General features: G+C 51.5%; 1 protein-coding gene across 3 annotated transcripts in view; it reads right to left on the bottom strand.

Annotated features, from left to right (window-relative positions):
- The window catches only part of LAMA5 (laminin subunit alpha 5), an 85,616-nt gene that overhangs the window by 21,994 nt on the left and 41,265 nt on the right, over nt 1-22,357 (bottom strand). For 2 of the 3 annotated variants that reach the window (XM_027881620.1, XM_027881621.1), the window contains exons 7-29: nt 17,559-17,674; nt 16,544-16,662; nt 15,653-15,743; nt 15,364-15,498; nt 14,852-14,914; nt 13,536-13,676; nt 13,050-13,187; nt 12,669-12,803; nt 12,054-12,188; nt 10,434-10,571; nt 10,235-10,287; nt 9,944-10,043; nt 9,425-9,477; nt 8,908-9,013; nt 8,002-8,101; nt 7,640-7,796; nt 5,843-5,981; nt 2,935-3,077; nt 2,734-2,840; nt 1,902-2,055; nt 1,409-1,569; nt 834-942; nt 265-362 (exon numbers count right to left, since the gene is read on the bottom strand). In XM_027881620.1, the coding sequence (XP_027737421.1) occupies nt 265-362; nt 834-942; nt 1,409-1,569; nt 1,902-2,055; nt 2,734-2,840; nt 2,935-3,077; nt 5,843-5,981; nt 7,640-7,796; nt 8,002-8,101; nt 8,908-9,013; nt 9,425-9,477; nt 9,944-10,043; nt 10,235-10,287; nt 10,434-10,571; nt 12,054-12,188; nt 12,669-12,803; nt 13,050-13,187; nt 13,536-13,676; nt 14,852-14,914; nt 15,364-15,498; nt 15,653-15,743; nt 16,544-16,662; nt 17,559-17,674 (2,691 nt within the window). Of the gene's footprint in view, nt 1-264; nt 363-833; nt 943-1,408; nt 1,570-1,901; nt 2,056-2,733; nt 2,841-2,934; nt 3,078-5,426; nt 5,557-5,842; nt 5,982-7,639; nt 7,797-8,001; nt 8,102-8,907; nt 9,014-9,424; nt 9,478-9,943; nt 10,044-10,234; nt 10,288-10,433; nt 10,572-12,053; nt 12,189-12,668; nt 12,804-13,049; nt 13,188-13,535; nt 13,677-14,851; nt 14,915-15,363; nt 15,499-15,652; nt 15,744-16,543; nt 16,663-17,558; nt 17,675-22,357 lie in introns of all 3 variants that reach the window. The other variant, XM_027881622.1, reaches the window with a different exon arrangement.

Below are 22,357 nucleotides of genomic sequence, written 5' to 3'. Positions count from 1 at the left end.
AATGCCTATTTGGGATAACACCTGAGTGTCTGCCCCAGGAGGCAGCGTGGTGCTCAGATAAAGGACCAGCAGCCTGACTCCCAGTCTGTATTCCATAGCTGCCTGCTCAGTGGACATGGGCAAGGAGCTTCACCTCAAGCCAGAGACTTCTTTCTATTGTGTCAAGAACTTAAATGGCTCTAAATCCAAGGGAAGTAAGAGAAGCAATTGTTTTTGGAAACAACCATATTCATGCTAAAACCGTGAGGGACCTGAGACTCTTACCTGTTGGAGAAGAATGTGCCATGGACGCTGATGCAATGCACCTTCGGCTCGATGAGCTCCATGGTGAACTGTGCAGCAGGGATGAGGAACACCTTGTGCTGCCACACGTGAGAGAGAGACACCTGGTTATGTGACAGCCTCTGCCACTGGAGCCCACAGCAGTTCCACCAGGTTAAGCACTCATCAGACACAGCAGCTAATGCATGGCATCTTTGTTCATTGCCCCTTCTTCCTTGGCACAAGCCCTAAGGCATTTAGGAGCTCCTCGCATTTATGGGATTCTTCTATCCTTGGCTAAGCAACTGTGAATGCCTTCAATATAAAAGAGGCACTGCCTCAGTGCTGCAGAGCTCCCTCCGCAAGAGCAGCTGCTTCTTGCCATTTTCTTCCCAATTCCAGTCCCATGATCTACTTCAAAACACCCCACTGAGCATGTTCTCCACCTTGGCCTGGTCATGACACAGGCTACGATCTGATATCCAGTCCAAACAGCACTAAAAAACCCTCCTAGATGCTGGGTACCACTCCTTGCAACCTGCTGACAGCGCTGCCCTCGTGGGGAGCCTTACCAGGAAGAAGTCAGCCAGATCAGAGGTGAACCGAATGGTGGCCTCTGAGGTAAGTTCAAAAGTTGCCATGCGGCTCTGGGAATCCACAGCAATCCCTCGACAAAGGAAACTGTAAGAGAAACATGGATTTTTAAGCCAGCCTTGAGCAGGGTCACGACCCATTTCTTGTCTTGCCAGCTATATGTCCTGAAGGGATTCACACAATGTTCCTTTTGATGTTTTTTCTGGCACATCATGAGTGAAGTTTCCCAAGGACACCCCAAACATTTGTTTCCTATTGCAAAGGTTACAGTCAGAAGTCAGACAGGGTTTGACCTGTCTCCAATAAACCTGCCTGTAGGTCATTCCCTAAGTCAAGTCCCCTACCAGTGTATCCAGTTGTAAATGGATGCAACAGATTAGCTCCTGGCAGAGGCATTAGAGGACTATGTTGGCACTGGTACACAGTTCCATCTCTGTCCAGTTGAGGCATTACTTTGTTCATGTGATAAACCAGAAAAAGTTCCACTGAGGGGCCTGTCCTTGCCACGGCAGAGGAGGACTGAACCCTTTCTCCCTTTCAGAGGTGACCATACCTGTAGACACAGGGGTAGAAGGTGAATGTGCCCTGCTGCATGGCTGAGTGTGGTGAGTTCACGGCAATGCCCACCGTCTGCAGGGCATTGGTGTTGGCGTACTCCACCACCAGCACGTACTTCCCAGGCTGGGCAACAGGCAGGGACAGCTGGACTTCCACCTGGAGGACAGAAGGATGACCTGAGAGAGGGTCTTCAGTCCCACTCCCTGCAGTGAGTGTGCTCAGGATGCTACAAACCTCCCCTGCATCTGAGGGGGAAATGGGACAACTCTCACCAAGTCCTTGCAAGCCCTTTACAGGTGAGACTGTGTTTGGGTGCCTCGAGCAGGGCAAGCACACAGTTGCAAGGCTGATGGGGCAACACTGGGGTGTATGTGGGTGTAAAACCTTTCTGGTAACCGGCCCAGGTGCAGGTAAAGCACCAGACAGTGGGGGCAGAGGGGTAAGCGCTGCAGTGCCCGTGTGAGGGGTGAAACACAAGTGCCACTCACATCACTGCCACTGCAGGTGGCCATCCGTGGGTGGGAGGGGGTGAGCTGCTCCGTGGGACACAACCTGGGGAGCCGGTTGTCCAGCCTGCACACGGCATCCACCCCCGACACAGCGGGGAAGCCGTCCACAGACAGGTACTGATACAGGAGGCAGCTGAAAGCACACAGAAAAAAAAAAAAATTGTGAAGTACAAATGTTACATCGTGATAAGAGTCGAGAGCACCCACACAGCCTCGTCTCAGACAGGTTTGAAAAAGGCTTTGGTCCATCAGGAGGGCCAAGGAGCACCTCTTGTTAGTGGGGAGCAAGAGACTGGGTATTACAGAACTAGTGAGGGCAAGGGCAGTAACAATAAAAACCTTCTCCCCTTGCATTGTGCTTTATCCTGGGGACCATTACTATAGTGGAGGGGACAACTGGTGTCCAGATCCCAAACAGCCTTCTTGCCAACAGGGACAGAGGTTCTGGGCAAGCAGATGCACTGAGATGCTCCAAGCACGACCAATCTGTCATTGTAGCCATTTTCCAGGACTGTTGATTGACACCTGGCACTGGGAATCCAGCTAGCAGGGAGGTGGGCTATGGTCTTACTGGTGAGCTGGCCCTCCAGGGTCCATGAGAACACATAGACTGTGCCATGGATAAAGAGCTTTGTGGGTTGGCTTTCTAGGCCAGTGCAGGTTCCACAAGCTTTATAATTCCAGAAAAGTGCTCTACTAAGCAGTTTTACTGTATCCAGACCCTCACAGAGTACGGACTGTATATTCCTTAACCCCGGGCCAAGAGGAGCTGAGTAGGTGCCCCAAAACACAAAGATGTGGAGATCCTTACTTCTGGGTGGCTTGTTCAGGGGCTGGTTGGTAGGTACATGGCTCTGTGACCTTTAGCTGCAGGACTGGTGCTTCATAGTACGAGCTGGGTAGCAAAACCAGATAGTCCTAAGAGGAGAGACAGGAGAGTTGTTATGTTTGGGACACTTTGTCCCCAGGGAGCTGCTGAAGCCCCCATGGTGGATGGAGCACAGGTCCTTACCAGCAGCACACCCTCTGCTTCAACAACCAGAGACCACGTGCTGGGGTTGAGTACGAAGGGCTCCCCAAAGCTGTTCTGGGGGACGGTGACAAAGGCTGGCTCCGTGCTGGGAGCAAAGACAATCTGCTTGGTCTGCTCTGTACCTGGAGTGGGAGGGATGAGAGGCTGAGAAGGGACTGGAACGGAAAAACTGGGGCTCCACATGGGAAGCTCTGCTCGGGGAAGCAGCTCTGTGGTGCAGTGGGGAGTCCCGGGCTCCCACTCTCTCAGCGCTGTCAGAGCAGATGCACCCCAATTCCACACTGTCCTGGAAACAGAGACATCCACTCTGAACCTGCTCAGTAGCTTAATGGGAGAAAAAAAAAAACAAAATCACTGCAATCCTTGATGCCAATCCAGAGCTCTCACAGTGTGCTCTGCATCCCCAGACTGCAAAGCATGGAGTATTACAAGCCAATGAGTATTCTGCCAGCTAGAAAAGGAAGGAAATCATCTGTGAAGAATTTACTGTGAGACAGACAAAAAGAACTGCCCAGATACATTTTTCCTTAGGGATATTCTGACTCCAGCTCCACAGGCAAGATATCTGTCTTCTGGTAACTCTCAGACCCCCAAGCTGTGCTCGTGTCTTCCTTCTCGCCAGCCACAAACTCTGCATTGAGATTTAGACATTAATTTTAACTGACAGGACAGAATGGGTTGAAGGCCTGATCCTGCTGCTGTTGAACAGCTCTTTGGCTCAGCTGACAGTCCCACAACCTCTGAATTCATTAAAGTTGGATGCAACAATGATACAGCAGCTAGAAGCAGCCTGTCTGCCTGCCCAGCAGTCTCAGGAGCATTCTGGAGAGCACAGATGAGGGGGATTCACCGAGAATGGCTGCACGGTGAGCAGATGGGATGAAGAAGGAGTGGGGGATGTGACACGCTGACTATCCTGGTGTGGTAGGTGGACATCAAGGCACAAAGCAGAGGACCAGAACCTAAAGCAAGGGCTTGTGCTACTGCTGGGATGGGTAACCCCTTCCCATGTGTGCCAGCTCTGTGACATGCCTGCCATCAGCTGAGGCTAAGCCCTCGCTTTCACAAATGGGAAAGCAGAGGTGAGGGTGCAAGGAATGAAGAGATTTCCCTGAACAGGCAATGCAGTAGATTTCTTGACAAGCTGAAGTTTCCCATCCTTTTGAGATGGTGTGTAGCTCAAACTGAGGTGCCTCCTGGAGGTGGAGTGAGAGAAACTGGTATTGGCTGTAAATCCTATACTTGGAAAAGGCTTCCCTTTTTTCAAGCCACATCTTCTGACTTTCCTTCTTTCCAGGCTGCTTGTCCTTCACCCATGTGAAGCCCATTCCACTCAGGCAGAGAGTGGTTGAGCATTTCTGGAGCCTCCCAGGGATGCTGCCCTCCCAGATCCTGTTGTTGGTGAGCCAGTCTGGCTGCTTGCCTTCAGCACTGGAAAAATCAAGTGTTGCTTCTGCACATGGCACGAAGCACAAGGCAAATGAGCCCTGCTACTGGACAGGACAGATTAAATACTTCTTGACCTTTGGTGGGATCCTAAAGCATGACCAGTGGCTCATGCTGCTCTTGTCTTTCTACTGCGCAATATGACTGGTCACAAAAACAGAAGGCAGAAAAAAAGTATCTTGGCATTTCAAACTTTGCATATCACATCGAAGGCAGAACACCTTTTATGTCAACTCGAGACAGAGGAGAGAACTTCACACACTGATAAACTGGGTGTTTGCTGTTGACAGCCTTGTGCTGCCTGTGTATGGTCTGAAGGAAGAGCTTCAGCAGGATGATGTGGCTGCGGCACCTGAGGGGGTAAAATCAACCTGCACGGCCTCAGGTCTGTCCCCATGCAGTCTTGCTCATGTTGTTTCCCAGAATATTTGTTCTCCAGGCTTCTAGGCTTGTTCATACATCTTTTGGTGGCTCTTCTTCTCCAACAGCTTGATAAGACACTGCACCAGAGTGCAATGCCTGTATAACACGTGCAATTCCACTCCTCTTCCAAACCCCACACCACGTGTGAAGCCTTCAGCCTGGTTTGGGACAAGTGCACAGTAAGGGCACGACTGTCACATCAGGGCATCTGCTAATTAAAACCACATCCAGCTGCCAAAGTTTGGATCCACTTCACATCACTTGGTTCATTTTGGTTTTGTGGAAACTCGGCTCAGTTCTGCTTGGGGCACTGGGGTCATCTTATTCCATGATGGAAAGATGGTACAGAATTGTACAACAGTCTTATCTGCCACAAGCCTGGGATCAGTCCTCAGTGTGCAGCCCCAGGGCTGAGCCCAGTTTGCTGCCGCTTTGTTAGATAAAGGGGACTGCAAACTCAAGTCAGCCTTTGAATTGGAAGGGCAGGACTAATGGGTAAAGCCATATGGAAGCGTCTTCTGGAAAGGATGATGCAGGAGGTTGCCTGGGATGGGGAGGAGGTGGCGATGGCGCAGGGGAGCAGAGCAGTCTGGGATCCTTACCTCTCCTTCGTGGCTGATAAGCTGTAATTTTGCCATACACAGTGGCCCCTCCTGAATTAATATACCTCAGGATGACATGGAACAGATAGAGCTCTGCCTCCTTCACGTCTACAGTGACTCTGATTTTATTCTGCAAAAAGCAAAAGAGCACATGGGGCACACGTCACTGGGGGCCAGCTCCTGACAGCCCACCCGCTCTGTGGGAGGGCCTGACCCACCGCCTACCTGCCTACCTGCCTGCCTCTCTTCCCCCTCCCTCGCCATCCCACGGCACGGCTCTGGCCGGCCACCTGGGACGGGCACACTTGGGACGGGCACACCTGGGACGGGCACACCTGGGGCAGGAGAAGGGGCAGAGGAGCAGTGTCGCAGCGTGGGATGCTCTGAGTTAGTCTAGAAGTGAAAAATGCACTTACAGTTGCCACAAACATTAAACTTTCCTTCCTCAACGACCGAGACCCTCCCTTCCACACTGGCGGGCCCCCGGCTGACGTAGCGGAAGACGAGGCGGAAGAGGTCGGGGGAGGTCACATTGAGAGTCACCACTACCTTGGGCTGGTGGGAGAGAGAAAGGGGAGAGAAGCAGAGCACACCTTCAATTACCTCCACCGCCCACACTGCCAGCCCAAGCGCAGCCGCTCGGCTCACTGCTCCCAAAGCAACATGCCACAGCACGAGGAGGACACAAGCACATGGACCCTACTGCAGTCAGGGACACATCATGGCACTGTCCCCTTTTTGGGACCAGCCACCGAGGGAGCAACCTGCCTGTGGGAGGGGGTGGAAAGGCTCTGACCATGTCTGGAAGGCGCTGTGGCACAGCAGGGTGGCTGGGCTATCCTGGGGCACACGCCACGCCAAGGGAAAGGCTTTGAGAAGCTCTTGCTTTTGGTATCGGCACCTTGCGCTTGGGCTTCGTGTGCCATAACCAGCCAGCAGGTTCACCAAATGCTGAAGCACCTGCACTTGTGTTTATGGGGCTGGGAGCTGAGCTGGTGCCTCGTCCTTAGGAGGCACCATCCCAAAGGCTAGTGGGGCTAATGGACTGTGCCACTGATGGTGCACCAGCCCTTTGCCAGCCTGGACACTGTTTGGCAAGACCCCAGGTAAGGAGATGCTTAAGACTGACCCATTCCAAAGAGATCTAAGCTTAAATAACCTCCTGCCTACGGGGCAAAACTGGGGTCTGCCCAGGGAGACTTCTGATGAGGGCTGTGCATTCCTCAAAGCTCCAGTTACACTCCATCCTCCCACTTGCAGAGCAAACTGGAACAATCTTGATGAGAACAAACTACAGGTGAAACCTGCCAGCAGAAAGCCACATGCCAGCCCTTCTATTGAGGCCTATTTCTATCTCAAATGCCAAAACTCGATGCAACACTAAAGCCATGAGCTTGAGCATGAGCTCCATTCTTAAGCTTTAAGGCTGGGATTTTCTCCAGGAAGGCTACAGGAGTTCATTTAGCTCCTGCCTACAAATTCAGTAGGAAATGGCCCTCTGTTACTTTGCCTAAGCATGAAAAAGCGAAGAAACTGAAAGTACATGCACCAGAGTAAGGAGCATCTTACATGGGACAAGACTGTCAAGAGAATTATTGCCCTGCATGCCATCCCCAAACACACACACAATTCCGCAGGGGCCATGCAGAAGAATCCACCAAGGAGAAGAAAGGGTCAACAGACGGAACAGCTTCACTTCTAGGGCTTACACAACTCCAGATTAGCATAAACCATCTCTACAGCAAACCAGCTAACAGCAAGGGGCAGAGGCTGAAGGGTAACAAGAGGTCCAAGTTGAACATGGAAGCTAAGGAGGAGATAACTTATTTTTGGAAAAGGGAGGAAAGGTTATGCTGAGAGTTGTAGGAAAGAGCAGTCAGACGAAAGAACAACAAGGAAACTGAGAGACAGCATTTAAAGACATCCCTGTAAGTAACCACCATGCTACCACCTTTGTCTAAACGGATTAGGATGTCATGGGATTCCCAATTTAGGATCTTTCCCCTCATCAGTCTATGCCACCCCCAGTGCTACAGGAAATATCTGCACAAACAGGCTATATATACACTGTGCTGTTTATGTTGGCCACCATGTCACTTTGGGGGGGGTTGAGAAGCACTTGGGGTGAAAGATGTGCGCCAAAAGCACATCAGTCCTCCACCGGCCACATCCTCCCCAGAGGGAGCTGGGCTGGGATGCAGGCACAGGCATACCTGGATGGAGGACATCTGTGCATATCCTCGCCAGCTGAAGCCCTCAAACTCCAGGGGGTTGTAGCCAAAGCGCACGGCCCGGCCAGACGGTGTGGTGCCTTCTTCCAGTTCGAATTTCAAGTGGTGAAGGTCAGGGAAATAATGGTCCCGTGCAGGTCTGGGTAAGAGAGAGAGAGAGAGAGCTGCTACCTACTGGGCTGCCTGGAGGGAGAGGCAAGACGACACCTCTGCCAGGCACGTGGCTGGTGCGGCAGCTGCCCAGACAGCAAGGTCCTCATCCCCGTGGTGGCAGATGACACCATCCCCGAGGGAATGAGGGGCAGGCAGAGCACTCCAAGGTGCATCTCCTGCTGGCAGCTTACTGGGTGCAGGTGGGACCGCGTGTGCTCTGCCGGCAGCGACAGGCTCCGCTCCGCTCCTCGCAGGATGGCCCCAGGGACCCGCCGACGTCGCACCGGCAGCCTGCGGGCAGGAAGAGCCTGTTTACATTCCCGCCGCGCTAACAAGCTCCTGGTCACTAATCAAAGGCACGTCCCAGCAGGCAGGGAGCCTAGGACCGCTATTTTTATTCCATTGTATCCGTTTTCATATTTGGCCCCGGCCCCACTTGGATCGTCCCTTCTTCCACCTCAGTGCTGAGCTATTTCCAGGCGGCCGCGGGAGGAACAAGGTCTGCAAGCCCTCATGGCTGGGTGCCGCCAGCAGCAGCCTCGCTCCCTCTTCCCAGCCCTGCCACGACTGTGTGGGCTTGGCTGAGAGCGGCTGGATCTCCTTCTTTACCTCTTCCCATGGGCATGATGGAAAGCAGCCAACCCCACATGTCCACACCACCCACTCTCAGCAGGGGGAGGGCACATGGATGCAAGGACATGGCCAGTGGTTCACACACACCGGTTTTTGGCACTCTGAGAAACACCTTTCCTGGCTCCCCAGTCTGACAGACCTGTGTCCAGTGGTGGTAAAAGTGTGAACTCAGATCTCCAGATCCACAGAAGACCCATCCCCGCTCTGGGACATGGTACAGAATCATCAAGGGATGAGGAGATCTTTAAGATCATTAAGTCCAACCATCAACCCAGTGCTACCACTGTAACCCCTAGAGCACTAAACTGTATCACCCAAAAACGATGACCCAGACCAGGAGGTGGAACATCTCTTGCCTGTTCTCTCTACGGACAACAATCAGCTGTCTATCCAGGGCTGCGTGCTCCAGGATCAGGTCTCGTAACTCCCCTTATTCACCCAAACCCATCATGAAGGGGACTCACCTTGGCACCCAAAGTAATTTGCATTTTCCACATTGAAGTAGCCGTCCCTGCACGCCGAGCAGAACTGCCCGCACACGTTGGGTTTGCAGAAGCACTGCCCGTCGCCCTAGGAGGGAAAAGCAGGCATGAAAACTCATTCCCTCCTGTTCCTTGTCATGGTTAAGCTGTTTCTCAGTTATTTGGGTTCTGGTCTGAGACACTGCAGAAGCATTTTTGAGTTTCATGCTCTACACGGCTTCCTGTGCGTGGGTGGGCCAGATAAGGGCCAGATAACTCAAATTACCCAACAATGCAGGCCAACAAAAATCCAGGCATCCTGGGACAGACACAGAAATACTTAGGTGCCTAATTTATGACAGGTCTTAATCTTGTGTTCTCATGCAAGCCCAGATTGTGGTGCGAACTCTGAGAGCTCAGCGTCAGGACAGGCCTTTCCAGCAGCTGCAGCGAGAGACAGAGCTGAATGCTCCCGACACAGCACGCTCAGAGGAGCCTGGAAGCAGAGGAGCAAACCCACCTGCTGGCACTCTGCGATTCTGCTGATGGTGCCCTTGGTGTCACACTTGCAGCCTGGAGAGAGGGAGATGAACAAGAAAGCCAGAAGGTCAACTAGTCCCTGAGAAGAGGCCTGATGGGGTCAGCACCCACCACACCAGAGGACACCAAAAAGGGCTCACATTTCATTTTGGACAGAGCACTGCTGAGGACACAATGACCAAAGACATTTGCCTTTTCTGCATCTTTGGCAGTGAAAAATTAAGTGTGCAAAGTCTGTAGGGGGGGCTGAGAATGGCACAACTCCTTGCATGAGCCTTAATGTTTCATCTCAAGCAAAAAGCTCCAGGCTCCAGCCTTTCCCCTCTCTATGTGGGGGTTTCCCAGACCACTCCAGCTTTGACATGTCACTTCTGCAAGAAGACAGAAGGAAGGGCATCACTTCCATGCAGCAATGACGGTGTGTCCCCCCCAGATTGGGTTTTGCACCTTCACAGCATGAAGGGGACTTCTTGGGGTTGTGCAAATGCCATTTCCTTACTCAGGCAACCGTAGGGATTCTCTGGAGTCAGGTTCCAGTATCCAGGCTTGCATCTGTCACAAGCTGGGCCTTCAACATATGCCCGACACGCACAGGAGCCCTGGGGAAAGGGAGGGGGTGAGAAGAGCGGGTTAGAATTTGCAGCACAGTGGCTGAACGTGGGATGTGCTGCTCTGGCGTCGGTAAAGGCCGCTTTCAGGCTGAGCTTAAGGGAGAACTTGGCCCAGAATGAGATAAAGGGGATCAGGCAAAAATGACCTGCAGGGGTTGGTGGGTTCATCTGATACTCACCGGGGCCAGGGAGGGATCTGCAATCTCCAGCCCTGCTGGGTTACAGGAGCCCACTGGAAAATAGAAGCACAAGGAGGGATTTATAGAACTAACTCACACACTCAGACTGTCTGGGGAATGATAAACCCCTTTACCAGCACCACACCACGATGACCCAGGACACTGGAGCGCCCCAAGACAAGAGGGAGAAGGGGACTACCTTCGCAGTGGGGGAATCCATAGGCTCCTGGCACGCAGCTGTCACAGCGCAGCCCCGTCACTTTGGGCCGGCAGCTGCACTGCCCCGTGTCCTGGTCACAAGTGCTGTGCAGGGAGCCCTCCCGGGAGCACTGGCAAGCTGCAAAAGAGATGAGAGCAACTGCTGGAGCTGCAGGGCATTCAAGGCTTCCCAGCAGCAGCCTCTATTTGATAGCCTGACCTTCTCTGCCATCAAAGCAGCCAGAAATACGGGTTATGAATAACACACATGCTCATTCTTCGCTTTTTGGTTAAAACCACCCCATCTTTTATGGAAAACAGTACAAGCTGCAATGTTCCTCACACCAATTCATATACGTTTATGTGTGTTTCAGAGAGAAAAATTTTCGTTGAGGAGAAGGGGAAAGTGTGATCTCATCCCCCAAAAGTTAGTCAGCCAGTGACAGATCAGGCTCTACAAAAGCCCAAACACCCAAGAGCAGCACCCAGCCATCAGGCCCTGTAGATGGTGTACGTGGGCAGGGGGGCTGCAGCACCACACCAGTGGGGAGTGGAGGGCAAGGGCAGGGCAATGGCTCCGTGGCTTCCTGCACGACCTGCCTCCCAGGAACACATGCAGAGATCCCACTGCCCTATCACAGGAAAGGTCAGCAAGTTGCCAGGGAGCTGCCCATGCCTTCCTTGCCCAGCCAGCACTCCTCAAATCCCTGCCAAAGGAGACGTTTTAGGCTGACACCTCCAGACTGGCTAATAGCAAAGCACCACTCATAAAACAATGAATTAAAAAACTCATAAAAGTTATGTGGTTCTTTCTTTGCTGTGGCTCCTCTACAGCTCTGTAATGTGGGCACTGCTTTATAAGAGAAAAAAAAAAAAAGGTGACTGCTGAACTCCTGTGAGACCATTTCATCTATGCCTCCAGCCTCTTCAAAGGCATACTGCCGGCATCAGCATTTGGGAGGAGTGCTCTGCCAGCTGGCACAGCTCAGGAGTCTACATTTAGTACAGTGCAAGAGGGTGATGATGCTCTTTTGTTGCCTCAGGGAAACTGTATCACAGATTACTTTTTAATGCGCGGTAAATTCTTGCTGGGAGACATAAGAGTACATCTGGCTTCCAGTTGGACTGCCAGCAGGGAGGGAGATGGGGACGCTCTGCCCAGAGCTGGGGAGGACAGGTCAGAGTACTTGGGGCCACAGGAACCTGCCATAGGCATTGCTCAGCCCTGGCAACTGCAGCTCTGGTCCAGGAGTGATGCAGTGCCCAGGGAAAAGGATAGAATCACAGGATCGTTTAGGTTGGAAAACACCATTAAGATCATCAAGTCCAACAGTTACGAATGGCCAAGCCCACCACCAAAACACGTCCCCAAGTGCCATATGTACATGTCTTTTAAATCTTTCCAGGGATGGTGACTCCACCACCCCTGGGCAGCCTGGTCCAATGCTTGACGACCCTACTGATAAAGACATTTTCCCTAATACCCAATTTAAACCTCCCCTGGTGCAACTTGAGGGCATTTCCTCTTGTCCCATCACTTGTTACTTGGGAGAAAAGACCAAACCCCTTCTGGTTACACCCTCCCCTCAGAGAGTTGTACAGCAATAATGTGGTTACTCACGAGTGCAGCTGGGGTACCCGTAGAAGCCCAGGGCACACTGGTTGCAGGTGTGTCCTGCAAAATTCATGTGGCATCGGCACTGGCCAGCTGGGCTGCAGTTGTTGTCCACGGCACCCCGGGAATCGCAGGAGCAAGCTGTAAGAGCAGGACTGTCAACAGACTGATGATCTGTGGCCAACTACTGCTGGTCTGTCATTCAGCCCCCCAAGGAATCAGTCCTTTCCATCAGAGCTAAAATAATTTGTTAATTCCCTGGCAAGTCAGGCGGTATTTTCAGCTGGAGTCATGGCCATACCAGGAAAACGCTGCTGAGGGTTTTTTACAGCCCATTCGATGTTCCCCAGCAGTTTAGTAGGTTAATGCACTAAAGCAACATGCAAAAGAGGCATAAGCTGAGACACCAGGTCACAGCAGGGTTGTGATGAGGAAGTGTGACTGATAAGAAGTGCTTTGTCTTCCAGGCTTTGATATGATCCATGACCTCCAAAGCAAGCCTGCCAAATTCACAGTGCAAACCACATGGGTTTGATGTCGAGAAACACCAAAGCCTTACAAAAACAGGTATGTTTTCTAGAAGGTGACAGAACAGCAGGAAACAAAGGTTAAGGTCCTTACCATAGCAGTGGGGGTAGGAGTGGTACCCAGGACTGCACTGCTCGCACCGCGGCCCAGCAAACTCGGGTCTGCAGAAACAATTCCCGACGGAGTCGCAGCCTCCTGGCAGCGTCCCAACAGCACTGCAACCACACACTGCAACACAGAGAAACCACCTGCCCTGTGCTGGGAGCACACAGCAAAGCTCATGGCAGTGTCTTTTCCTCTGAAAGCTTCTCAGATGGGTGTGTAGGTGCTGCTCTAAGAATTCAACCCTCAGTCTCTGTCCATTGTATATACTCTTCAAAACACCCAAAACCCCACTTTCCAGTCCCTCAACCCCCTGCCAGAGGACTCTGGCTGTGTGTAGCCACCCAGGCCCATGGGAGGATGGATACTCACGCTGGCACAGAGGGTAGTTGAAGTAGCCTGGAGCACACTGGTCACACAAGTGCCCTTCAAATCCTGTTCGGCACAGACACTGCCCGGTCTCGCTGTCACAGGTGCCGTCGTACTGACCAGGGCCGGAGCACTGGCAGGCTGGAAAGCAACAAGGGCACTGGTAAATAAGCAGGTTCCTCATCTTTCCCCTTCCTAGGGGAGGAATCAAGAGAGCCTCTTCCTCAGGGGAAGAGGAGCAGTCGCTGACAGCAAGCATGCCTGGCCCATAGCTCATATCCATAGGGAACTTCTCAAGGTGCCCCCCGCCAGCCTGGGAGGATGCTGGAGGGTCAGGAATGGGTTGAAAGCAACAACAAAAGTCATGGGAATTTGTCACTTGGAAGTGGGGCTGGAGAATTTCTCCTCCCCAGCAAGGAGAGGCACGTTCCTGCCCAGCAGGGGGGTGAGCAGGGCGAGCTTGGGGGCCACTGACCCCCAGTTACTCACGCTGGCAGCTGGGCCCGTAGTGGCCTGGGGCACACTGGTCACACTGTGTTCCCTGGAAGTTGGGCTTGCACACACACATTCCCACACGAGGGTCCTTGCGGCAGGCATTGCCTTCTGTCCCACCAGCGTAGCAATCACAGTCTGGAGAGGGGACACACAACAGGCTGTCAGTCGAGCTTTGAGGTCCCATAAGGATAGGGCAGGACTTGCCATGAGAGGTAACAGCTCAAGCATTTGCCCCTCCTGATAACCTTCCCACCAGATGCAAAAGTTTTAACCAAACCCCGCCCAGGCAACCAGCAGCCCTGGTTTGTGGGATGGCTGGGAGAGCTCAGCACCACGCAGGAGTGAAGTTGCTGGTGGGCACCAGGGAAATGCACAGGACAGGCAAATGCTGCTTCCACAAGCCCAGGCACAGCTGATTCAGTGCAGCATTACCCAAGTGGGGGAACAATCAGAATCTTCAGCTAAGCCAGGGTGAGCTTTGAGCTTTCTCTCTGGTCACTCCGTGCTCAGCTACACCCAAGGCCTCCCTGCTGCCAGGGCAGGCAGATGCTCTGGGTGAGCAGTGCTGAGGCTCTGAGCCAGCCATGCCATCACTGACAGCAGTGGTGTGGGGTGCTGGGCTGGGAGAGAAGAGCAAATATCATCCAAGAACTAGAGGGAGGGGAAGGTGAGGAAATGAGAAGGGAAGTGAGAAATTCCAGCTCAGGAAAGAAAAAAAACCTATCTGGAAGATACAGAGTTTAAAATATCAGAAGGAAGGAAAAGGTTATCTGGAGTGTTCTGGGGAGCATGAGACAGGGGAGGATTCGGTGGGAAAAGAGACAAGAAAAAGCACAAGGGAGTAGATGAACTGAGAGGAGTGAGCATGAGAGAGGAGGGAGGTGGAGGGGAATAGGAATGAGGGCACGAGTGAACTTTCTAAACAACAGAGAAAGTGACACAGAGGGAGCAGCTGCCTACGCATGCTTCAGAGGCACCCACAGCAGAGCTCCCAGCTCAGCCACAGCCCCTCCGTGGTATTTCAAGGGTTTCTCATAGGGAGGCCAGAAAGGGCATCCCCATATGGTCTGGACCCCAGAAAAAACCAATTACACAGGCACTCAAGGTTAGAGTTTACATGTCTATAAAAACAGGGATCATAAATCTTCCTTTCCCCCACCTTCAGCTGCCTCCTCTCTCAGACCATTCCCTGTCTCATACAATGTACATGCCCAGTAAGCCGAAGACCTGATTTTGCACTGGACGGGGAGATGCAGCAGAAGTGATATTGTGGTGATTGCGAAAGCATCAAGGAAAATTGCACTGCTTACTTATTATCTGTCCTGCAGGAAGCACTTGTTCTCCAGTGTCGTTGTGAGTGAAAGCTGGAACAGCTACGCAGAGAAAGAGACATGGCACAGGTCATCACACACCCTCAAAGAAATCCTGTCAGAATATCAAGGGCTTCACAATCCTGAAGCTGAACAGGCTGAATGAAAACGTGGAACATGGAACAAAGCACGGATATCCCACTAAACAGCAATCCATTACAGCCCTTGTTAACCTGTCTTTAACACAAAGTGAAAGATGAAACTCCAGCAAAATGGGAAGCTCCTACTGACTCCAAGAGAGCTGAGTTCAGACCACTCAGACCAAGCAGCTCTGGTCCAGTTGCCACCCAAGCCAAATGTGGGCTTGTCTCCACCTTCAAAAACTTTTCCTGGGACAGCTGTGCCAGGTGGCATGGGGAAAAGGCACCTGAAGGGCAGCCACAACTGGAGCTCTTGGCTCTTCCCGCACTCCCTGGGTCTGTGGGATCCCAGATCTGATTGCCCCCACTTACGGTAGCAGTGGGGAAAGTTGAGGTATCCCTCAGCACAGGCATCACAGTGCTCCCCAGTGTAGTTGGGCTTGCAGTAGCAGCGGCCAGTGAGGTCCTCACAGGTGCCATCGGTGAAGTCAGACTCGCAGTTACAGCCTGCAGAGAGCGACAAGCCGGCAGTGGTGTCACTGCCCGAGACACCAGACTCCCTATACTAAAAAATCCTCCCAGCCCAATCCTCCAGACTGCCCACCCCAGTGTCACCAAGTCCAAGAGAGCATCTACGACCTACAGAGGAGTTCACACTCACGGTAGCAAATGTACGGAGAGTCGAGGGGGTGGTCAGGGGACCGATAGTATCCTGGGATGCACCTCTCACAGTTGATGCCAGTGGTGTGATGCTGAAAGGCAGTGGGTTAGAGGGGCATCAGTTCCTCAGCCTGCAGGACTCACTGTTCATCTGCCAGATTTACTAACAGCCCCAGGTTACAGAGGAAGCTGCTCAGGAGTGTCAGCACACAGAAGAGATAAATCTGCTCAAAATGCCACGTGCACCGATTTGGAAACAAAGCATTTCCTCCGAACTGTATCCTCCCATAAACACAGAGTGAGTTTAGGGTTCATATCTGACCTCAAGCCCATTTCACTTTCCTCAGATGGCAAAATGTCCTGCCCACTTTGTGCTTGCAGGATGGGAGCAACCTGTTTCCTCCCAGCAAGAAAGCACAGTGAAAAGTTTCAGGCCACTGCATGAATTAACCAGGACAGTCACCCTGGGCAGGGAAGAGCTACTTTACCACTTTCCCTGGGAATTTCAGAGAATGAGAAGACTGGCATTTTGGTGGGCAGAGAGAGATCCAGGGAGATGGCAACACCTGAGTGCTGTGAACTAGGCAGGGACCTCCAAAAGCGCTGAGCAGCAACCTGTCCCTCCCAGTTCTAGTGTCTCAGCAGAACTAACCCTAAAGCATCAGGAAGGCAGTGGTACTACCCAGGGGACAGCTAGAAAACCAAGTGCTATTTTAATTACTGGTGCACACTCCTTTAATCCATGGCAGAGACTAAATTTCCAGGGAAATACCTAATGTAGATAACAGGGGCTTGGTGGAGGTGCCAGCAAGGCTGAACTCCAGGTTGACAGTGGAAACAAAACCACAAAAATTTGCAAAAGCCTCTTCCACTGGAGCTCTTTCAGCCCTACCTGACAGTCAATACAAACACCTCCCCCTTCAAACTTGTCTTCACGACTCTTGCTGGCTTTGTGGCGATCCACCTCCGGGTCGTAGTAGCAGTCATAGGCGTGGCCATTGCAATTGCAAGCTGAAACACAAAGAGACATCAGCTAAGCCACCAGTCCATGAAGATCCTTCAATCACCAGCTGCACCTCAAGATGCAAAAGCTCCTTTGTGGGTCTGACGTTGGATGGGTTACTTTGCAATGAGAAAAGATGCCTGAATGGATCGGGGAGGGTTACACGATCTCCCAAGCTCGAAGAATTCTTTCAGTTCAAAAGCACAGAAGCAGCAACTCTCTCACAATGTCTGGACAGCAACAAGGAGAGAGCAGTGGGCACAAAATCACAAGTAAAATACATGCAGGCGTGTATGGACGAGAAGGAGAAACTACCCAGTTTTGGGGCCTCCGACAGCCTGGTTTAGAAAACAACATTCTTGCCTCTTGTATCCCACCCTGGATAGAGGTGAACTTTAAAATTCAGCACCCAGGGAGGGGGCTTTATAAACCCACAGGATTCTTTGCCACCCTGCACTTATAAGACACTGTGTGGTGTAGCCACGCTCCGTGCTCTGCATTCCTACTACAGCAGGAATTCCACTGTCGGCACTGACCAAAGGCTTCTCTGGACAAATAAAGATGTCCTGTATGTAAACATGTCCAAACGTAATTCATCTTGGAGACAGAATTGAGCAACGAGGCTCGCCTGCACGAACCCTTGGACACGCAGGAGGAACTGGAACATAAGCAGAGTCCAAATCCCACACAGACCTGGTGGACCTCCCTGTGTGAGCCTCAACTGAGCGCCCTCAACCACTGTGCAGAGTCCTCCTCGCCGTGCCAGTGACCTCCCCATCACCCAGTCCTGCACACCACCAACCCCACCAACCCAACAAACGGCTTCCCTGCACCACAGCGTCCGGGGCTGGTGTGCTTTGCCAAGCAGCTGGAAAAGGCAGGGGAAAGCCCAACTCCAACTCACGCTGGCACTCGTTTGCGCTGTCGGCAGTGGCAGGTTTCCACGGGAACTGGTTGTAGCCGGGGCAGCAGCGATCGCAGGACCCGCCGCAGGTGTTGTGCTGGCAGTCACACTGCAGCCTGCAGGGACAGGAACAGGGCACAGACAAGGTTGGGGCGATGACAGGGATCTGCGGGATGGCAAGCTGCCATGTGACCCTGCTGTGCAGAGCTGTCACTAGTCAGATACACAAACGAGTGACATTTGCTAATCCAGATATTCTGGAAAAGAGGCTTCTAAGGCATTTTTTTCAACCTTTTAATTGCTGATTAATTTTTTTCTGAGCTGAACACCAAACTTGGCTCTTCCAGCACCATTCTCTCCCTTCCTTCTCCTCCACCATCACTCCTCTCTTCTCCATAGGGAGACAAGGATTAGAGAAAAATCAGCGTGACACTGCCAAGCCAGCTCTGCAGACAATAAAATGTGAAATGGTTGGAGGTGGCAGTGGTAGAAGCCCGACCTGAAGCAGATTACGTGTGTAGTGTAGTGTGGTGCAGGGACACAAGGGTGTCCCTACCACTGTGCAGGGGCAGCATGAAAGGAATAAACGACAGCTCAGATGAAGAGGAGCGGAGCCACACAGGTGCTATCTGCTCCTCCCGGGGTACCTGTGCTGAAGAGAGGTGACATGAAAACTGAATTAGGTCTTTTAGCAGATGCTGGCCCCACACTCCCTGTGAAATGCACCTCCTGCTTTCCAGGCAGGGCTGTGCTGGGTAAACAGGCGGCTCCGGAGGCGCCAGGCAAGAAATCTCGACAGTCAACCGACTGATCTCGTCCCTGCTCGACCGCAACGGTGATTCATTAACATCAGTGACATCATCTCCAAAACCTCCACTTAGCAGAAGGCGATTCCCATCCAACACAAACGCGTTCTGTTGTATTAGACTTATGGATAATACAACATGTTCCAGCTTTTATCTGTGCAATTACTCATTTCCCCTCAGGGCCCGTCTGCCACTCCCATCTCTCCCTGCCTCCAATGCTTTTCCATTCAAAAGCAGTGTTTAAAAATAAATGTAATTTTTTTAAAACATTAGAGACAAAAGGAGCAGTCATTCAGGGTGAAGTGCAGGAGTGCAGACACACTCATCCGTGGCTGCAGTGAGCTGAGTGCCAGGGTTTCCACCTACACATAATTTTAAGATGTGGGACCTGCAAGTGTATGTACTGCCAGACAGAGGCAGCAGCATGGGACAAATGATCTCACTGTAATCAAACATGGAATGACCTGAAATTCTGCAGGAATGCAAGCAGGATCCACACTCAGCATGTTTGCTTCAGCCAGAGGGGTTGAGAGCCAGGAGGTCCCAGTGCTGCTGGTCCTCCCCTTGCAGATGCCATGGGACACTTGGCCGCAGTCAGGGCTTTGAGCACTCATCATGCCCTGCCCCTGCCCACATTCCCAGGCTGGGCTGTGGCTGGCAGAGTCCTGGCTGAAGCCTAAGTGGCAGAAAAGAGCCCTGAAACATTAACTAGGAACTTTGTTCTCCCAGTGTTTTGCAGACCCAAGAGGGGAGACTCAACGAAAGGCAAACTTTGGCCACGTCTCTGTAAGAAAACCACCCACAGACCTCTCACCTGGCTGATTACCACTCAGCACTTCCAAGGAAACAAAATTTTAAGGTTTCTTTCCATGACAGCAGTTGGAGATTAAAATTAATATCCATATACGTGGAGAAAGAAGGTCACTTAGTCAGGGAACTTCTAAACCTGCTGAGCAGAGTGTTAATCTCCCTGACTGGAAGACGTGGCCCCAGCCACACACCCCGGCTCTTTAATGTTCAAGATGTTTGGAAAGCGCGGGTTCCATTCCCAGAATGCAAAGAGATGGCACTCCACGAGTAAAGATGCACATTTAATGTGGAGAGGGAGTTATTTATTTAGTCTCTGCTGTCCAGAGTCAGCAACGGCCTCTTGGAGAGTTCATCTATCGTGGTTTTACTGCACCTTGTGCTGAATCCCTGCTGCTAATGAATTATGGACAAATGTGCATGAACTACAATATTTACATGTTTCATTGATTGAATATATACAAGGAAGAAGAGGGAGCGGCTGTGTTCACATAGCACATATTTCCTGCTTGTCCTGACATAAGAAATGAAACCGCAGTCTTCCCACTGGAATTGGTGCTCAGTAAGAGAGACTAAACAGTTTGCAGTGAGCAGCTGTGGCAGAGGTGGGAGCAGCACACAAGTATTACAGCATCTGAATTTGGTTGGGACATCTGAGCCGCACAATCAAGAGGAAAAAAAAAAAAACCCTTCCTCTGCTTCTGATTGTACTGAGGAAAAACCACCTGCAAAAAGAGACTGACAGATGGCACAAATCTACCAGCACACATGGTGCTCTTCCTTCCAAAATGGGAAAGAGGAAGCTAGAGTTCAGGATCCAGCAGTGGGACAGAACCCTTCATCTGCAGATGTGCATCTGACCAGCCAGGCTGCTGTTGTCTTGTTGGTTATCTTCAGCATCAGGCACAGAGGCAGAGTTGGACTCTCCAGTTGTCTCCTCTCTAGCTTGTGGCATCTGTGATGTGTGTACCCACAGAAATAGTTGCTCTTATCAGACAGATGCAGAGCCCTTGCAGAGTTCTCCTGAGCTCACGTCATGTTAACACACCTGAGCAGTTGCATGTCAACACATGATTCCTGTCTGGGCTCTCCGTGCCAGGTTCCTGCTGATGCTTATCTCACTGCTCCCAGGGTTTGCCAGGAGAAAGGGCTATGCCTGATCCTGCTGGTGTTCATCTTTAACCAGGAGAACGTTCCTTCCCTCTGCTTAATTCAGCCCATTCCATCTTGGGGCAAAGACAGACAGTAGAGAAAAGCGCAAAGAGCCTGGAGGAGGCTGTGCCTGCCCACACACTGCAGGTCCCTGCACATTCACACACACACACAGAGCCCAGACGTGCTGCCAGCTTCACACAGCTGGATGTGCAGCCTCCATTACCTTGGCACTTCACAGAAACTTTCCAAAGCTGGATAAACATTATCATTTATGGCCAGGAAGTCAGCTCACAGACATGCTTCATCACGTCCTAAAGTCTCTGCCAAGGTTTCACCTCACCTCTGTCAAAGTGCTCATCCTGCCTCGCCGGGCAACAGGCACAAGAAACACGGGCGTGTGCAGGAGAGGGAAGCTACAATGAGAAGCAGAGACAATAACTGGGACTTTTAACAGGGCCAGGCCAATGCACATTCCTCTGTTTGCACTTCCTTGCCCTGTTGCTGTCACACATCAGCATCTGAAGAGGCAGGACACGTGCAGAGGCACACACTGCACAGACTTCTGAAGACACGACATGTTTCTGTCAGCTGGGGCCAATGGCTGGAGGGGACAGCGTGTCTGAGCCCCAGCAATGCCTCCTGGCATGTGGCATTACCACAGGTATCATCGAGCTGGCTCTGTGCTGTGTCAGGGTAGGAGGGCTGGGATGCCTTCCCGGCAGCGCCCACTTCAGCAGGAAGGCTGGACACAGCTGCTGCTGGAGCCTGGAGAATGGCAGCATTTCACCAATTACTCATTTTCTCAACTGAAAGTATCATATTTCTGCCAACTCCTCCGTGCTCCTGGGCTTGCTAACAGGGTACAGCAATGCCATGAGAAGTTCTATTGACCCAGCACCTTTTCCTGCTGTATCCCAGAGGACTTACAGCTGTTATGTGATGACTATACAAAGCACCCAAGGAAGAAATGTATCCTTCCTCCAGGCCAGTGCAATCTGCTCTGGGTGAAACGCAACAGCTGCTTACCAATATGTGCTGCAACATCAGAGAACAATTTGGGGTCAAGAGAAAAGATGCCAAATGCATTCAAATGAGAGTGGAAGGAGGGGAATTCCGGGAAGCAAGAGACACTTGCAAGTAGAAGTAACACTGAACAAGAATTTCCAACACATCTCTCCTTGCTCAATTTTCCCTCCCTTCCTGAAGAGCCCCAAGCACTGATTCACTCAAGAAATGTCACAGCATTTCCATGTTAAAGAATGACTTGGCACCGTAAAGCCTTTTGCCCTGGTACACAGGTGTACTGGCGTCCAGCAACACCAATGTCTGAAAAACAAGGAACTGTACATTCAAATATTTATGAACTTCCTTTTGTCAGAGACTTTGGCACACTAAGGCAGACTTGCTTACCAATACATCCTTGTTTTAATACTTAACAGCTTTAACCTTGGCTGGGACTCACTGGAATTTTATTTTAGAAGGTCCAAAAGCTCTACATGATCCTGATGAGAAAGAAATACAATCTTCCCTCGTCCAGCTGAATCTACCCATCCCTTTTATAAAGGTAACATTCAAGCTGCAAACAGATGGCTAAAAGCAACGCTTTTGTGGCTGGAAGCAGCTCTTTGGCATTCCAAGTTGCCAAGGCAGATGGGAAGAGTCTCACAAGCCAAAATGTGACTGCTTTGCATGCTCTTGTTCTTTTGCAAAGAGTAGTTTTTCAGCTACATACATAACCAATTTATGGTTATTATGAGTAAAATGGGCACCAGAGCCTCTGGTTTCATGGGGACTCTAATTCTCATTTATCTATGATGAGATAATTCTCATCTATTTATGAGAGCACTGTCCCAATCCTTAAGAAGTCATGTGGAAAGCAAGAGACTTCTCTGAACAAGTTCAGAAACCAGCCCTGGACTTTGATGGAAAACCTCCACGTTCAACATTAGTATCCCACCTTTCCATTCCAAAACTCTGCTCCCATGGGATGGCAAAGTTGTGGACAGGGAAACCAGACCAAGGAGATGATCT

The sequence above is a fragment of the Empidonax traillii genome, unplaced genomic scaffold (genome assembly GCF_003031625.1).
Source record: "Empidonax traillii isolate 1590-97213 ecotype Southwest subspecies unplaced genomic scaffold, ASM303162v1 scaffold91:size2966241, whole genome shotgun sequence".
NCBI classification, from domain to species: Eukaryota; Metazoa; Chordata; class Aves; order Passeriformes; family Tyrannidae; genus Empidonax; species Empidonax traillii.
Note: the sequence above shows the minus strand (reverse complement) of the source record. Positions and strands in the feature narration are given on the sequence as shown.